Genomic DNA, 18983 nt, shown 5'->3' on the forward strand with positions numbered 1-18983 from the left:
AACATTCTGGATTATCCAACACATTTTTGTAGTCAGTGTTTTCAATACATCATGATATTTTGGTGCTAAATTCGTAAATACAGTAATTACAACATAGCATTACTGCGTATTGAACTACTTTTTCTGTCAAATTTGTTGTCTAACATGATGTTTTGGTGCTTCATTTGTAAAATCATAACCTAATTTGATGTTTAATAGGCTTTTCCTTAACCCCTCCTTATTATCCAACATGTTCACTTATCCAACATTCTGCCAGCCCGTTTATGTTGGATAAGTGAGAGTCTACTGTATTTAAAAGTTGGAAAGACCAAAGAAAATATTTTATAGCAACGCACACCAGCCTGAATAGTAAGATTAAGAGTTTAATAATTACACACTTTTTACATTATGAAAATAAGTCATAAATAGTGTAAAAATAATTCTGAAGATCAACTTCTCACAAGCTAGGAACAAAAAACAAATACAAAACTCAAATAACTGGAAAATAAAAAAAAGGAAAGAACAGAAGAAACCAGGGATTTTTTTTAAAAAACAAGAAAAAGAAGAAACAATTCATACCATTTGATGATGCTCGGTCTTGAATTAAGCCTGAACTAGAGGCCACAATAAAGTAGAGATGTGTAACAAATAAGAAACAGTGATTTAAATCTTGAAATATTTACACAACCATTTTTACAGTGATATGACGCTCAGAATGAGTCATGACCTGTGTAATGTATCCTACAAATAGTGACAATTCACAGCAAAATTGCAGGCTGTTTTCTCCTCTTAAGAGATCATTACAAAGTATGAAAATAACCACACATACAATTTTAAAAAGTAAAAAAAAATGCAAATAAAAATATAATATTTTCCAAAATAATATAATAGATACATACACCTTTTTAAAAAGTTACAAAGTTGCATGATACTATAATTCCCAAACATGTACAATGGCATCATATCCTCAATGAACAGGCACAATTCAATAGCAAGTGGTCCTGTGCAAGCCATACACAAATATATGAAAAGTACACAATAATCTGTTAATATTCTACCTCCCGTTCATTTCATTGGGTTTTGCACAGGATAAACTGGTCAAGGGACTGTGGCCAACGTCAACAGTAGAGTCTTCCCCAGTCAAATACTTTCAAAGCACCTCAGATCAGTACTATGTGACTGACCTGATTTTCAGCTCAGTGTAAAGAGGTAAATGCTGAAGGTTCAAGGTTGTATACGGCCCTCCGTTTTCCAGAGAAATACAATTATATTTTTGTGCATAATGAACAGGTTTTGTTTCAAATACCAATTTTTAAAATGCCAATGGACTCTCGTCCCCTAATACATCCATTGTTTTGGTGATACTGTTACATCAAGACAGCAAAAGTCTGAAATCAAGATGGCATATATATATATATATATATATATATATATATATATATATATAGTACCTGAAGTACTGGATATTTTGAGAAATATGTCTTGAGAGTCATTTGGATCAAAACTGAAAGACCACACAAAAATAAATAAAAAGAAAGGAAAAATGATGGCGTTGTTACTGATATAAGTAGTAGGTAAAGGTAAGGGTTTTCCCCTGACATCAAGTCTAGTCATGTCTGACTCTGAGAGTTGGTGCTCATCTCCATTTCTAAGCCACAGAGCCAGCATTATCCGTAGACACCTCCAAGGTCATGTGGCATGACTTCATGGAGCGCCGTTACCTTCCTGCCAGAGTGGTACCTTATTGATCTACTCTCATTTGCATGTTTTCAAACTGTTAGGTTGGAAAACCTTGGCAATGGGAGCTCACCCCACTCCGGAGATTCAAACGGCTGACCTTTTGGTCAGCAAGTTCAGCAGCTCAGTGGTTTAACCCGCTGCACCATCTGGGGATCCAGGTCTATTTACTGACCACTATTTAAAGCATACTTTTAATACTTTTTTAAAAAGTCACTTTTGGTTTGAAAAATGAAAATTATTTTCCTAAGTAAGACACAAAACAATATGGATGTAAGGATTCAACTGTACAAAAATCACATAATGGAGGTTAGAAAGCTTGCAAAGACAATATGTGCTGTCCCACCTTGTGATTGGGTGTGACCATTTGTGCACTTATTACACTCAAAAATATTACATACAATTATATTATACAAAACAAACTGAACCGAACAACTTATTCTCATTGTTAACAATGCCCTATTATAGACCAGACTTTCATCCATTGATCCCAAATGGTGAATCAGGACCGACAAGTACATTACTGAATTGTTGCTTGCTTGGTTCTTCAACAACCAAAGTATTTGGGGACTTTTTATTGCACCAAAATTAAATTTAAAACAAACAAAAAGCCAACAAACAAACTCAAATAATGCAATTGTAAAGTCTAGCAGATATCTTTCTTGTTCTCTGTAAATCTGATTTTTTTTCATTATTATGCACTACACTGGTTTTGGGAAACAAAGTATTACATGTCTTTGTAGGACATGTAGTTGTTATATGGGCAATATAAAGAGTTGTTTTCTCAACATTTTTCATAAGGAAAATGAGAAATGAGAAACAAATATAACTTGGGAGATTTTGATATACACATGGAGCTTCTTTGTGGTGATGAACATGGATATGGATTGAATGAAACAGCGCATATTATCTGCACATTCAGCTTGTATTTATAGCAGCAGGATGGGGGGGGGGGATCCAAGAGAGCCCGGGGCACATAATTGGAGTCTTTGAATTAGGATGACCTTAATTTTGAACAGATACATCAGAGAGAACTCGATTACCTAGCCTCCTGATCTTTGTAATGACTTTCAGAATTTCTAAAATTACCAATAGATTAGAGGAAAAAATGTTTAGTTACTAATGATCTAAAGATTGTGGGTTTTAACCTATCCTTTACAATTATCTGTCTTTGAAGCAATTTGATAGATACAACTCTCCTGTTTATGGAGATAAAAGGAAAGCTTGTGGCATTTAAAGAAAGGTTAATCTGAAACATGTTGTTTCCAGGCATTCTGTAGCTTTGTTACAGAAAACATACCCATGAAATCTGATACCAGATAATAGTGGGGAGACACATGCAAACAAAAGTAATAGTCACACACTCAAGAGAAGCCATGGGTGCACAACTTAAATAAGCTCAGGGCATTTTTCAATGTTCGATATGAAAAATAGATATCTACATTTTTTTAAAAAAGAAAATGATAGAAACAATTACTAAAACTGCAATAGCTCAAACTAAATCATCAATACTGAAAAATGAGGGTTTTTTTAAAATTGCACCAAATAACCCTTAAAGAACAACACAAAGGCACTGCAAATGCTCAGAATATGATTGTATATTTAGACTGAGCACATCTGGGCTTTCATCAGGCAATATGGATTCTCTTACAGTGTAATCCTATTGTTGTATCAGAACATGCTGAGGTTGGAACACTATCACTTGTTGCTTTTCATTCTTCTTTAAATCATTTTAACCATTTCATTCACATGATCCACTAGTCTAAATATCCCTTCATATAGAGAGAAATGTACAGAATGGAAACCTCGTCCACTCCATCTATGTCATGCCTGAAATGGCAAAGAGGCATGAATCTTTCTCCCTAGAAAATGCAGAAAGATTTTGAATCTCTTTCTTCAAGACTTTTCACAAATAGGTTACTTTTTGAAATCAGGAAAGCATATAATTGCTTTTCAAATCAGAGTTCTGTATCCAACCTTGGAGGGGAGGGCAGCTTAGATGTTATCCTATGGATGACAGGGTTTCATTATTTGATCCTTTAATGAATCAAGCACCACGTCCTCATCTGCTCTTACTCAAAATCTACAGATGATAAATGACAATGCAAATCTATTTAGACATTGCTGATTCCTCCCATGAAACAAAAAAGTATGTAATTAACTCCAGTGAATAAAAATTAATGAGTAACCTGTATTAGGCAGATGCATCAAACTAATGGAAAATTATTCAAGGAGAAGAAAATAACCCAACTATTGCCAGGTATATATCCTCAATATGGCAACTAATATTTCCTGCTGTCATTGTAGTTAAGGGCCAGCAGAAGAATGCAGACTGCCATCAACCAGCTAGAATTGCACTAAGTCTGAGTTGACTTGAAGAAACATAACAACAACAAATTCCTGTTCTATATAGGCTCACAGACTGAGTTCCCATTTCATGTTATCTATCCATGCCCAAGGTGGACTAGGACATGTTTTGCACAAGACAAAATATCTTGCATTACCTAGGGCAGAGATGGATTCATTCATAAACACACCTTAAACAAGATTTATTTTGTTCTTGCAAGTTGCATGATGTTTAGGACACTGCAAACAATGTAAACTGTGCAGCTCTCTTAGACTTCCCTCCATGTAATGTGATCACAGCTAGCGAAAAACTTAAAACAGTATTTTTCGGACTGCAGGTCTAAGAATCCCCTCTAGCAAGCATGGCTAGCTGTAATCAAATAATTTTCCAAATTCTAAGCTAGTACAATTTGACCTCTAAAATCCAGATTGAATAGGGATAGGGAAAGCATTCATAGACTCTCCATTCTTGATGTCCTGTCTACTGGAGTACAGAGGACCAACAGAGCTCTCTTTACCTCTATATGGAACTGACTATAAGCAGGAGCTGCACCTAGACAGGGAAGGTTTGTACCCTTGGTGTTTCAAAATACCAGCAGTTATAAATGGGAACACTTATGCTTTAATGTCCTGCAACACAAAACTCTTATGGAAATGTATGCTTGGAATGTATTGCCCAGTTAACAGGCTCCTTGCTTATGTAATGATGTCTAACATCTGACCAGATCTAAAAGTACGCATTAAGTGTATACCAGGATGTAATAAGTAGTATCACAAATTATAAAGAAGTGATTCAAAGATAAATATATTGGAAGACTATGAGTGAAATTCGGAGGTGTTCATCTGCTAAGACATCACTGACAAAATGGATTTTCAGTTCACGGTTCAGCCACCTACATAACCCCAAAATGTCTTATAAAAGTGTTGGGAAATCTCTGCAAGAGATCCGGATGGAATAAAGGGGTTCAGGTGCATAAATGAATATGGGAGATTCCTTGCACAAGGTAAAGTCTACTATTTCATTTGCAAGTTGGTTTTCTATTAATAGATGTTTATATTTACATGCACACATCATCTGACCAATTTCATTTCTCTAAGTTATGAACATTAATCCTGCAATTGAGGCAGCTAACAGCAAAAATAAAGTCACGAGTGCAAAGAAAGTATTTAGCAAAAGCATTCCTTTTTTCTGTTTTCCCTGAGCAACTGATCCTCCTCACTCCCTCTTTTGCTCACAGGACATTGCTGAGACTTTGGTTAGAAATATTAAGATGAAAAGCTTCACTGTTAAACCTGCTGATGAGGGTAAAAAAATCCCCAAGGAAAACATGAAATTTCCTTTCAATGTCCCTGGCATTCTGAAAATTAAATTTGAATATTAAAGAAAGAATACATAAGGTTTTGATCTCATATTGATTCACAGCTACAAGGCAGTAGGAAACTAACATTTGGTAATGTCATCTTATAACCTATTTCAAAAGGAAACTCATGTGATGATGAAGGCAACCAATGCTTATTTCCAAAAATGTGATTGCATAATGAAAACATCCTTTTGAAATCATTTTTACTTGTGTATGAAATTTTTGGTCAGCCTTTTAAAAAATAATGAATGTATAGAAATGTGAAATTACTCTTCAAAACAAGTAGTATAGCATGCAACATAAATTCTTTTCACAGAATGATTACAATTGTCCCTTTTGTATATATAGCTAAACATAAAAATGTTGAACAGATGTGCTCAAAATGCAGTGGGACTCTAAGAGTGTCTACTCAAAAGTTAGACTGTGAATTCAATGGAGTCCATTGCAATGTCAATATTTGCAAAACTGCAGGTGAAAAAATGAACATACTTGAGCTAAAATTTACAATGAACTGCGACTATCATACAATAACAATTCTCGCTTTCCCTTTTCCACATCCTCTGGAGTATGAGACCCCAAAATATGTCAACTGCAGAAGGAAAAAAGACATGTTAATAAACCAGCAAGTAAAAAATGCAAACAACTTGCTTTATAGCAGTCAAGATTCAACAGATCTCCAAAAACACAGTACTGAAAAGCGGTGAACACCAGGGTGCTCTTCAAAACTTAAGTGTCCGTAAGCATGAATGAATAAGAAGTTAGCAAATGGAAGTATTAAACAAATAAAATTAAATATATTTTCCAGTATCCTACAAGTAGTTGCCATTTCATCAAGAATGTCTAAAATCCAAATGGCAAGCCGTATGAAATCATCGTTGTTCCATCATTTTGGGGGAAGGCATTTTATGGTATCTTGTGTCAAGAAATCTTCTCACATAGAATAATATCCAAATACAATATGTGAAATGCATATTGTACTAAATCCTTGAAGAAAACCGTCATCCTCCAGTTGATATGGAGATCCATCATCAAACAATCCATTTGGCATCTCTCTGCAACTTTGTCATCTGACTCACAAAACAAGATCTTCTTTTCTTCTTTGTTAAATAATCAGCAGGGCCTGGTGTTGAAATTCACCCAATATGGCTATCTTGTGACTGTGAGCAGTGCAAGCAAATGGAGGCTGATGAACAGGTATCACCTTTTTCTGACAAAGGTGATTTCAGAACCCAGAAGACAGAGCCATCCACCATCGGAAGGAACGGCAATTCCTTCCAAATTCAAGACCATTGTCTTAAACTCCTCGTCTTATCATTTTTTTGCAATGAGCCATGGTGTAACTCCCTTGGGATGATAAAAAGAACAGTTCAGATGCCTAAATTCACTTGGACAGCCAGCAACCATTAAGCATACAAGATGATCACACAGCAAGCTATTTTGGCACACAAGTCATGCTTTCAATTTTAGTCAGCACAAGAAAATGGGGAGCAGGCCAGGAATGACCCAGTAAAAATGAGTTTATCAAATGAATATGGAAACAAAATTACTATATTCCAACTGCAATCATTTACAGTATATTTCATAGCACAGAGCTCAAATTTGGTCACAATTTCATGTAAACTAATTCATGGCACTTGCTGTCCATGCAGGTTCACAAGCCAAAACAAAAAAAAAAGTTGATAAAAATTCAGATAGCAACACAAATGTCTGTGAATGATCACTCTACAGAGGTAAACTCTGTAGAGAGACTAATACTTGATTTTGCAAGTTTGTCACACAGTTTATATTTGCCAGATTGATGATGTACGTGAGGAATAGATGTACACATGGACTACTGCAAACAAGTAGAAGCAGGTATGTGTAAACATATTTTCAGACTTGTAAAATCAATGATTCCATTTCAACTATAAATACAAGAGGTGGAGCGTTATATACACAACTTCATGCTTGCAAAGTTAGATTCGTCACTGCAAAGAGACAAAAAGAGACATTTGAACAAGGTTAGTATTGCAATATTGAAATGGCTACTTCAACAGTGTGCACATTTTATGGCTAGATAAAAAGAAAATGGAGTTCATCTCAGAAAAAAAGTGTGTTTTCAATTCCCATCAACAAAAGAAGGGAGATATTTTTCACTATTTTCTCCTTCTTCTTGCAGCCTTCACGTCCCTGAAAATCTGTTCTGGAGGGTTGAAGACTTCACTTTTCTGAAGAGATTGAGAGACTGAAGTGTGAAAGGGGAACACATCTAAACATTCCTTATGGTTTGTCATTCCCCTAAATTGGCTGCTCACATTTTATCTATTGACACCTGATAGTATAGGGATGATATAGAGACTACGAAGAATATTTTCAGAGTCTCACCTTTTGCCAACAGCCAGGCATTGGTAATCCATCTGGCCCCTATGTGAAGAACAAAGTTCCAAAATTTGTTACTGAGCTTGACAATGTATTTCTCCAAACTCTCACATCATTTCATGTCATCCAAATTACAACTCTTAGACAAATATAATCCAAACATTCAATAAAAAGGAATGGGTGGGATGCATGTGGATCTTCTTAATATATCTATAAAATGGCTTTCTTCAAGATTTCTGAAGATTAGCAATGACCACCAATGGTTTGTGTAAAATCACAGAAACACCTTAAAGTTCAACAAATGCTTTATTTCATGCAAACATATTTATGGCTTGTTTTTCCACACTTATCCATACATAATAATGGAATGGAATAACAATTAGGATCCCAATCCAGCAATAGGCATGCTATCGGTTGCCTTTACTAATTTACTGCCTCACATCAACTGTAAAGTTGAGCTGGACTACACAGTCCATTTGGGCAGAACTAGATAGGCATGGAAAATGAGAATTTATTCAAGGCATCTTTTCCCATGAGTGAAAACGTATCATTACTATCTGGACTTCATTGGAATAACTCCTTTGGGAAGAAGCTAGTGACACCTATATCTATGCTTAAATAGATATAGACTAGTTCCACCAAAACATTGTGGCAAACTAAAAGTAAGAGCTGTCTCAAAGAAAACTGAGCTCCGTAAACTACTCTGAGAAAATGAGAAGGTTGCGGTAATTGATAAAGTATTTTCAACTTCAACTCACAGAAATCCCAGCCAGTTTACTGGTTGTTAGGAATTGTGGGAGTAGAAGACCAAAACACCTGGAGGGCCAAAGTTTGACCATGCCAGCTACTATTAAAGAGTAGGTGTGTCACTTTAAATCCCATGGCTGCCTCCTGTTGAATTCTTGGTTTTACATTTTAGGGAGGGCCTTTAATATTCTCAGCCAGAATGGTCCTGGGCCTCTCTAAACTACAAACCCCAGAATTCTGCAGAAGGTAGCCACAGGTTTTAAAACAGATGTTTTGGCTTTCAACTCCCAGATATCCTAACAGCTGGTAAACTGGCTGGGATTTCTGGGAGTTGTAGGCCAAAACACCTGGGGACCCACAGGTTTAGAACCACTGATTTAAAGTGAGATAGCAACTCTTTAAAGCAGTGTTTCTCAAACTGTGCTCCTCCAGATGTTTTGGACTACAATTCCTAACAGCTGGTAAGCTGGCTGAGATTTCTGGGAGCTTTAGTCCAAAGCACCTGGAGGAGCACAGTTTGAGAAACACTGCTTTAAAGTGTAGTACACCCCAAACTGGATGGAAGGATGGACATTTCTATTGAATTACTTTTCAGTTGATGTGGAGGAAAACCACTGCGAAACAGAGGGGGAGTGTGTTGTGCTGGCAGGTGCAATGCTGAATATAATTCATGTTCAAAGAAATATAAATACTGTAAATAAATAAATTTCTATATTGATAAATATATTGTTTTTCAGGTTGCATATAGTTCTATTCAGCTGGTTTCAAATAGTTCCATGTTGTACTCTCCAACATTTTTGCAGATGAAAATTGGTGTGTGTGTGGTCAAACAATTTCAGAGTGTGATCAAAATGGCAAAAGTTAATAATGCGCTTTCAACTGAGTTTACACTAAAGAAAGAAAACTAAGGACACAGGGAAAGTAGAAGGAGGGGCGAGAAACTGTAATATTTTAAAAGCAGCTACAAAAGTAGGATGACAGACGATTAATTGAGGCACTACCTAATCAGGACAGTTGGTATGTCATGTGTTTTGAAAATTATTCTGAAAGTCCCTCAAGGTTTAGGAGCTGTTTGTTGGAGAGAACATACTAGAAATGGGTCTTTGAGAGCTACAACTGAAATTGATCATTTATCTGTACAACACTTTGTTATCTGGTTATTTTTAACAACACCATACAATGGAATTAAACAGTTTAAACTTTTATCAGTTTAGATCCTGACTCCAAAATGTACATGCCTGATCCACAAATTAATTCTGAGCATAGGAAGCTGTCAAATCCTTGTTTCATCTAGCCCAGGTTTTTTCAACTCTGGCAGTGTCAACAGCTCTCCAGAGTTTTAGATGGGATTCTTTATTGGAGATCCCTGGTAGTCTGTCATCCAAATTCTAACCAGGCCTCACTATGCTTAGCTTTTAAAATCAGATAAATCAGGTATGTTCAGGGTGGCATGGTAGCACTTGAGTTTAAGTACTATAATCTTAAATTTAAAGAAGACCCATTTAATAAATATTCAATGGTAATACAACATTTCAATGCAAATTAACCTGGTGTGTCTACTCTAATTAAGACGGACAACTGCATTTAAGCCATAATCTTTACTGACTTTTTTCCTGTGGGTTTAATGGAGTCACTCTGTCACCCTGTCTTTAGATCTGCTGGAGCATGTGGTTAGAGATGACATTACTGATGCACCAAGAAACATTGCAAAATTACTTTGGCACTGCAGAATGACTGTCCAATAATAATAGTTAGCATCAGGGTGCTCATCAAATTAAACTCAAGAATTTTGCTTCTGATATCCAGAAAGCACCCAATCCTCTCTTGTCCTGAAAGCTAAGCAGTATTTCTTGGAACCAGCAATGCAAATAGAGGTTCATTCAGTAATAATGAGTCTACTCTGGATGGGTTTAGCAATTGTACTGAGGGTCTCGTTTTACAGCTATCTGTTCATAAGAGTATTTTCCTTTATTTCCAGATAGAAATGATAACAGCAAAGACAAAACGGTTCTTAAGAATTTATGAAGGCATGCTTTGTTTACTCACAGCGAAATACATGATATATAGGGTATCATTAATCACTTGCAAACAAAATATAGCATGGACTTTGTATTTAGATAAAGACTCTCTAGCCAATTTAGATTAGAAACATTTTGCTCAAAAGAAAAGCTATTTAACTTTAACATTCATTTTTAAAGAATCATGCTTAAATTTCAAACAGTATCAGAACATGCAGATCAAATCTAACTGCTAACCATTAAGTCTTCACATTTTTTTTTAAAAAAGTGTAGATAATGTTGACTTTTTTTTTTTTTTTGAAAAAAAGTATCTTGACAATATTGAAAATAAAAAAGTGTTGCCAGATTGGTACAAGGGAGAGGGATGAACAAGTAGAATTTTAGTATAGGGAGGAGCTTGAACTCATGCTAACAAAGAGTTGGGAGAATTGTCGTGTATATTGTGGGAAATTAAGTTTCAAAGGAAAGACTTGTTACACTGAAAACATTTAAGAAACAAAGACAGTGAAGGCTTTGGGCTGCAGGCCATTAACTCCTTACGTAGGTCTATGATAGTGTTTTCAAATGTGCATTGCATTCCAGTCTGCAGTGGAACTGATCATAAAGACTACGCATAGATGCAGGATTCTGATCACAGGCTTCGGGTCAAAGCATTCTGCGTGGCTGGCTACATTATTTGAGGCAAATAGACTTACTCCCTGATTTTTTTTTAAAAAAACTACTGCTTTGTATCCAGATTTATTCATACTTAGGATGTTGAAATCGAAAGGATTTACTTTACTCCTAGTTAAGTCCAACTGACTTAAATGAGTCTATTCTATGAACAACTGTCTGGATCCAATCCACTGGTTGCAGTAGAAGGATTTAATGGAACATTCTGACTGAAGTGCTTATCTTATACACTAAAAATCAGTACCTAGTATCGATATCAGGGTAATATTTTTGCACACAGAATTGTATATATGTCTGGAGGATTTCCTTACACTGAACATATTGGAGGAGTTCCCAGGCAGCCGATGATATATGTTCACATTGAAACCCAGCACCATGATTCTATCTGTACAGCAGCCCACCCTTATTTATGAATTCATTTTATGTGGTTTTAGATACCAGAAAAAAACTACAGTTCAAAAATATGGAGTCCCTCTTTACCTGTGGGTTCATTTACCATGGTTTCAGTTACTCATGGTCAACTGCAGTCTGAAAATATTACAGACATTAGGTTTGATACTATCTACAGTTTCAGTCATCCATGGCGTGTGTGTGTTTGTGTCTTGGGATGTATCCACCATAGATAAGGGAGGATATTGTACAAAGAAACTTCCTAGCATGTACATTATTTTTCCATTCAATTAAACAAATGAGCCTGCATTCAGGGTCTGAATAGTCCTTAACCAAGATATTTCCATAGGTGGAAGGAGTGGCACTTGACATATCTTCTCTATTTGGGTTCAATAGTAACAGCTGCCTAGGGCAAAATACCAAAGCAAGTAGAGGATCTTGTGTCATCTCTTCCTTCTAGTCATTACTCACTTGCTGAATGAAGAGATGAAAAGGCAACAACTAAAAGGGGGAGAAGAAATAAAAACTAGGAAGCTCTAGAAATTGGCAGTGGAGACCTTATGAGAATATGGGCATTGACGGCAACCCAATTATGCTAAATATGGGGAGTTTTTCTTTTCCATTACAGCTTTCACAATCTTGCAGTGTGCACGGCCATGAATCATATTAGCCAGGGAAATCCAGGATTTGTAGTTTAAATGTAACTTTTCTATGCTTAGCCTCTCTTAAAATTAAGGAAGTCTTCAAGGGCCTTTATAGAGACAAGAGAGTTTACTGGTTTGGAATGCCTCTATTCACAGTTAGCCACTACATTGGTATTCTTATTGGTTTTTATGTTTAAATAACCCTGCGTTTACATGTGTTTTGGATCAGATATGGCTTTTTATTTTCACTTCTCTGTACAATCACATTGTTCCCATTCAAACATACTCAAGGCTCAGAAGTGTAAGATGTTTAAGTGTATAACTAACTTATGCATAGGGCAAGCATACTTGGGTCAGTTGGTCAGTCAAAGGAAACATGTTCCTACTGTGTGTCAGCAAAGAAGGGATTGCATTCGCTGTGAGTACAGCAGGACCCTTTGGATGGTGGTGATGAGGACCGGGGGTGGGGGGTGGGGAAGAGACAAACAATTCCTGAAGGGAAAATTATACATTTTGTAAATGTTGGAGTCAAACAAACTCAGAACTCAGTCGTGTTGCAGGTGCAAAGTGCTTAGTGTTACATTGCAGATGTTGGTAGGATGTGAGATCTCTGGATACTGTTATCGTCACCAAAGCAGCCAGTCAGATCATGCACATGCATGTATGGAGATGTTAGAATGTAAAGTCTGGGCATCGTAAACTTTACATTGGGAATAATTGACTAGAAACATAGGATTCACATGCAGGGTTGGAAGGAAAGAGCAATACTGTACCAATTGGCAAGGGGCATCCAGCCCATCCAGGCCTGGCTGGCCTGGCTCCCCTTTTTCCCCCTTAATTCCACGGAAACCCTGTTTGTAAAGATTAACTTGCAATGTTACTATACAATATCGTTCACATTGACTTCGCTGGAACAAGCAAACATTAAAAGAAGAAAAGAGGAACAAGCCAACAGGAAGAGTGACCAGTAATAATGCTGATATTTTGGTTCTAAGAGATAAGCAGATATTGGAAAAGTTACAGTTTTGGAGTAATACTCCCATAATCCCCTAGTCAATGATCCAAACTTTGGAAATATGCCATGTCATTAAATGTGGCCTATATCAGCTAGAATCCTGAATGCCACCAATTAGAGAAAACTCTGCAATGGGTATCTATATTTATTCAATTTCATGAATTTCAAATGATATCTTAAATAGATTTGGGTCAAGTAACAAAAATTATTCTTCTTTTCCTTTTAGATTGATCTGTTTGTGTTTTTTTGTCTGAATAAATGTCAACATTACACAAAAGTTGCAGCTTGTTCCTCTTTTAACATTATGATATCCTAATACATTTACTATACAAGGAGACATTTTCAATACATGAGTGAGACATACCAACGGGCAAGGTGCATCTAATCCAGGGGCACCCTGTTCTCCTTTCTCCCCTTTAGGCCCCTTTTTGCCTTTCTTTCCCTTTTCCCCCTGTGGACACAATGGTTTGGATAAAAACAAAATGTTTCATTCTTTTCAGGGAAGTAAAAAAAAGAGAGATGTCTTAAAATATTATATATCTATATCTATATTTATAGCCAATGGAGGGCTGAAAGGACACTTACCACTGTGTTCTAGTTTGCATGATGCATTATATGGAAAAATAAATTATAGTATGATCATAAGCAAGAGCTAAATCAATCTGATTGTCCTGAGCTTCTGCAGCAATCTTATTATTATGGATTTTTAAAAAATATTAAACCAGGGCTTGGAACTGTAAGGTATTTCTCAAAGGTATCTACAAATAGAAATTCTACCGTTTGGATATCTCTTGACAATTATGGTGCTTCCAATACATTTTCTAAGGGCACAGACTACCAGAGCTTGGAAAGGTTGCTTTTTTGGACTCTTAAGTCTGAGAACCTTACATCCAACATAGCCACTAACCATTCTAATTGGGAATTCAGGGAGCTGTAGTGCAAACAAAAACTTTCCAGACTCTGAATATTACATTGGAGACTCAAACTGCTAATCTGCCCTTGATTTCCCACAGCAAGGACATCCGTTCTTTCTCAAGGAAAGTTTTCTCTTCTAGTTGAAATGATATCTGATTGTGAATGAGCACTCCCCACAACTACACGCTCGGCATATGCATGAGCATATTTTTAAAATTTGTGTAGAATTCAGCCATATTGCCACTGTGCAATGTGATTTAGATCCAAACTTCTTCATCCCACTTGATGAAAAAGTAAACCTATGCCTTTGTACTGCTACATTACAGAAAGGAATGGAGAATCTGGTCTGTACAGGTATCCCACATGTATCTTAAGTGGCATACATGGCTCTGGATGAGGTTCTTGTTTAGAAATTCAGACACCTTTATGGCTGAGGAAGCTAATGTCCCAAGAGTATTACATCCCAGTGTTCAGGACTGGGTGCGCTCTCCAGAAGCTTAGGATGTTTAAGATGACCAAACAGATCTGGATAGTTATAGGGATCCAAATGAAATGGAATGAGATGAAAAAGTAAGATTAATTAAATGTGTGGCATGTGGTAATAAGATGAATTTACTGCAACATGCCTTTACTGAAATGATTTTTTCTCTTAGTCTTGCCTATGTTCTTTTCATCCCATTCTTTTCAAGTTTGATAAAGGAGCCATTAGTTGTCTCAAAAATCAAACTTGGATTTCTTTTCTGATCTTTCAAAAAGACTCAAAAGCATCACATTTCTTGCTCTTACGATAGTCTAATGCTTCCCCAAAGGGAACTTCTAACATGAAGTACAATAAAAAAAGCCACCCTCCATGAATTAATATATCTTTTTCAAGTCATAACTATCTGCCTGAGTTGGAACTGTAAAAATCAGCCATGTGGTGGGAAAAAAGGGAACTGTTTTCAAAGAAATGTGCATTATGGGAATTCCAGAATGAGAATTAATGGAACAGATCTAACTAAACAAATCCAATGTTCAGAGAAGTATGTAGAATTGCCATATGAGAAAATGACTTCATCTTCAGTGTCCAAGAGACAGTTTGAGGCTAATCTAAATCAGATTTCATACCCGGTCATCACTTAATCACAATGGTAAATGAGTTTCAGGCTCACTTAACAGTTTCCAATAAAACTAATAATGATTGTATTTTATTTTTTAAAAAACAGCATGAACAAAGGTGGCAAATTAGGGATATTAGAGAGATGGAAAAAGAGAAGGAAATTAGTAAAATGGAATAAAGAGCAATCAAGGGAAGAATGTTGAGGTCATGACTCTAAGGAAGTATCTAATTTGTAGGGAAAAGGATAAAAAAGACAAATGCAATTATTAGGAATTACAAGGTAAAAGGAGAAGGAATGGATGCACCTCTGGAAAGGTAGACAGAATTACAATGGCACGTAGCAAATGGACATTCACCTATTTTTTTCACCAAAAATACTACGCATTCATTACAGCAGAAAATAAATGTTTGAGACACTTTAAAAGTCACAATATCTGAAACAGAGTATACATAATTTTATAAAGTCACTAACAAACTCTTAATGACTCCAACAGAAGCCTCCATCTTAAGTTGATTTAAGACATCAATTATCGTGTTGATATATATTTAGAAGTGACATTACACAACACACATGATATAATGTGACACATAGAAAAAGCATTCCAATGAGAATCAAGCACATTTCCATGGAGAGATATACTGTATTACATCATACACAAAATAGTATTCATCTATCTTGTCTGTGTGCCAAAATGTTTTGAAGTGCTTTAGAGGTGGGGAAAAAGCAAAATGTCAAGAATATAATGGACACAACACAAGAAAACCATGAATTAAGAAACAGAACCTTGTTTCAAGCACTGCTTCTGTAATAGAAATGATGGACATAATATCTTCTGTACTATTGTAAGAGGCAAAAAATGAGTTAATGATCTCTCTAGGGCTGTTCTTTAGTTGGCTTAAATGATATCACCAGTATGTGGAATGGCACTCTAAGTGAGACACTATTTATTTATTTATTTATTTATTTATTTATTTCTAACTTATTTATACATTTATACACTACTTCAATGCAAACACTAACATGGCTTAACACAAAGTTATCTCAGTGTATTGAGAGAAAGATAGTTTGGGGCTAAAGAGCCCAGTTAATAGCTTGTAGAGCTTGAGGGAAAATGAAGGGAAATCAGTCCATTTAATAACTGTGGCCAAATCTGAGATTTCAGGATGGATGGTAGGACTCAAATGTTTAAATAATATGCAAACAAATAAACAAATGAAAAGTGTCTAAGACAAAGCTCCACTTTGACAATCTTTTGAATTCATGACTAGGAAGGATTATACACCTGATATTTTTTTTAATGCAGGACAAGCTTGCAGGACGTGTTTTTGACTTCCAGTTTCCATTGGCATTCACCAGCATGGCTAATGGTGACAAGTGATGGAAGTAACAAAACCTGAACTTTAGTTGTAAGCAGTAGAGGATTCCCAGTACTGATTAATGATTGAGATTTGGATTCAATTTGTGTAGACTTTACTGCACAAACATCCGTGGATTTTAAAAGATATTAAGACAAATGTCATTTCATTGGCTCCTAGAAAATCAATGTACATATATCCCTCCTTTTTCTTCCTATTGTAGGAAATTTCCACCTGTCCACAGTTTGTATCATGCTCTGCATCAAGGATTAGACTCCAGTAAATAAAGAAACACTGCAGCGAAAGGGAAGGCCATTTTCCCAACAATAGATTTGAGAAAGACTATGATTTGTTGGGCCAGCAAATATACTATAGCATTTCTCCCAAGCCAAATGTGCATATAAATATTGGTGTGTGCTAGAGGCTGAAGAAGCAAGATCAGTCCTCCATTCCACAATAAAATACTGCTTTTATTAGTAACCACCTAACTGCTATACCTTTGTCTCATATTTAGCAATATTAATTCCTTCTTGCTATGCCTAGCCATTTAATCCAATTTCAATGCATCCCCAACAGACAAACAAAAAACCTTCAAAGATTCGACCTTCTACCTACATCTATTTGACTGAAATTGGTCACGGTTCACTCACTCAGATAAAGGTGACTGCACTTGCCCATTTGATCCAGTACTATCAACTACAAGAAAAACTAGACACAATTGCTTTTTCCCGTCATAGTAAATGACTCCCAAACCTTTAAAAATGAACTGAACTGAGACATCACTTGTTCAGATCTGGAGAATTCAACGCTCCAACTTGAAGTAATTCATTATATAAAGTACTAAACTAGATTCTGGTTCAATTTCTCTTGCCCCATACATGCCTCTAAAAACTATTACTTTTACTGTGCAGTGCATATTTTTTTACTTCCTGGCCCCATATTACTTCCTTCCCTTCATTATACCTGAAAAGGGTGAAACAGCTGAAATGTGGCCCTCGCCTCTAAGGCTACATGGATCTCCCCAGCCACAGAGGTTATATCAGACATGGACCTTGGCATAGTGAAGCCTTCCCTGGGAGTAAAACTCTGATTATCTGGATTACAAATCCAGGAGAACTTTCAAGTTGTTGGTTTTTCCTTATTAGATGCCTATGCCTAATAGGAGGTGATCGTGCAGGTTTTCCAGAGACTACTTTGGGACAGAGAACAAGGGAAGGAAGGGAAATCAAAGAACCCTCCTGGTTTGGTTCCTCATCCCTGGCTGAGGTTGGACCAGACAGAGGAGAGGCTGTCTTTTCCTCTCTGGCCTGTTGACTGACCTCCGGCCCTCCTTTTCTATTTATTTACATTTATTTACAACATTTATACCCCGCCCTTCTCACCCGAGGGGACTCAGGGCGGCTTTTCTACTGTCCATCCAACTGCCATGCCACCAATGGTCCATGCTAGGCAATTCTATGTACTGCTATAGCATCCGATAAGGTCCACCTGCTTTTCCTATTATTTTCCACTGAAAAAAATAATGTTCACTACTACTTACGCTTTCATGTTTCCAAAGTAAGTCTGACCACACTTTAATGAGAATGAGGCATTATTACATATTTGGATTACAAAACAGTTTTTGCCATCCAAAAAACTCTGGCTGTATAAACAAAAACTTTCAAAGTTCTGGGATAAGGAAAATGGGAAATATTCCCAATTCAAAGGTTTAGAGTTCTCTGTCAACATAAAGACAGAGCACCAGTGCATTTACTTCAGTAGCAGAAGAATGCATACATGATTCGCTGGTATTGTCATTTCATAGAGCTGAACATTTGCTCTATTATTTAATTTCCTTCTTTCTTTAAAAACAGCAAAGAGTCTAATAATACCTCAAAAAACTAGCTCATTTTCTTTGGCATAAGCTTTCCTGGACAGAAACCCAGGTCTTACAAGAGTTGAAACTTTATGCCAAAGAAAACTTTAAGATTCCTAGACTCTTTCTTGGTTTTGCTGCCATAGGTTACAATTGCCACCAACCAAAAGTCTTTCAAGACATTTACTTTCTTTCCTAATCACAAAATGACCTATATTTTAATACATATTTCAAATTATGCAAAAGATAAAGATAACAAATAATTGCTCAGTTACAAGAAAATCCCCCAAATCTGAATGGCCTCTATGTACAAATTGCATGGAGGAGGAAGTGGAACCATGCCTGCAGGCCATTTCCTGACCTCCTTTTATCCATCAGTCATACCTTGGTTGAACACCAAAAGGCACCTAATATGCATGCAATTACATATATGTGGGAATTTCCTCATCTCTGGAAATGTATGTAATCATTAAAATAGTTTGACTATATTA

General features: G+C 36.3%; 1 protein-coding gene across 1 annotated transcript in view; it reads right to left on the reverse strand.

Moving 5' to 3' along the window:
- Positions 1-349: 349 nt before the first annotated feature.
- Positions 350-18983, reverse strand: part of col25a1 (collagen type XXV alpha 1 chain) — a 378768-nt gene continuing 360134 nt past the window's right edge. The window contains exons 36-38 of the mRNA XM_062982969.1: positions 13026-13103; positions 7788-7826; positions 350-7390 (exon numbers count right to left, since the gene is read on the reverse strand). Coding sequence (XP_062839039.1) covers positions 7388-7390; positions 7788-7826; positions 13026-13103 — 120 coding nt within the window. The 3' untranslated portion in view covers positions 350-7387. The remainder of the gene's footprint in view (positions 7391-7787; positions 7827-13025; positions 13104-18983) is intronic.

Source organism: Anolis carolinensis, chromosome 5 (genome assembly GCF_035594765.1).
Source record: "Anolis carolinensis isolate JA03-04 chromosome 5, rAnoCar3.1.pri, whole genome shotgun sequence".
Classification (NCBI taxonomy): domain Eukaryota; kingdom Metazoa; phylum Chordata; class Lepidosauria; order Squamata; family Dactyloidae; genus Anolis; species Anolis carolinensis.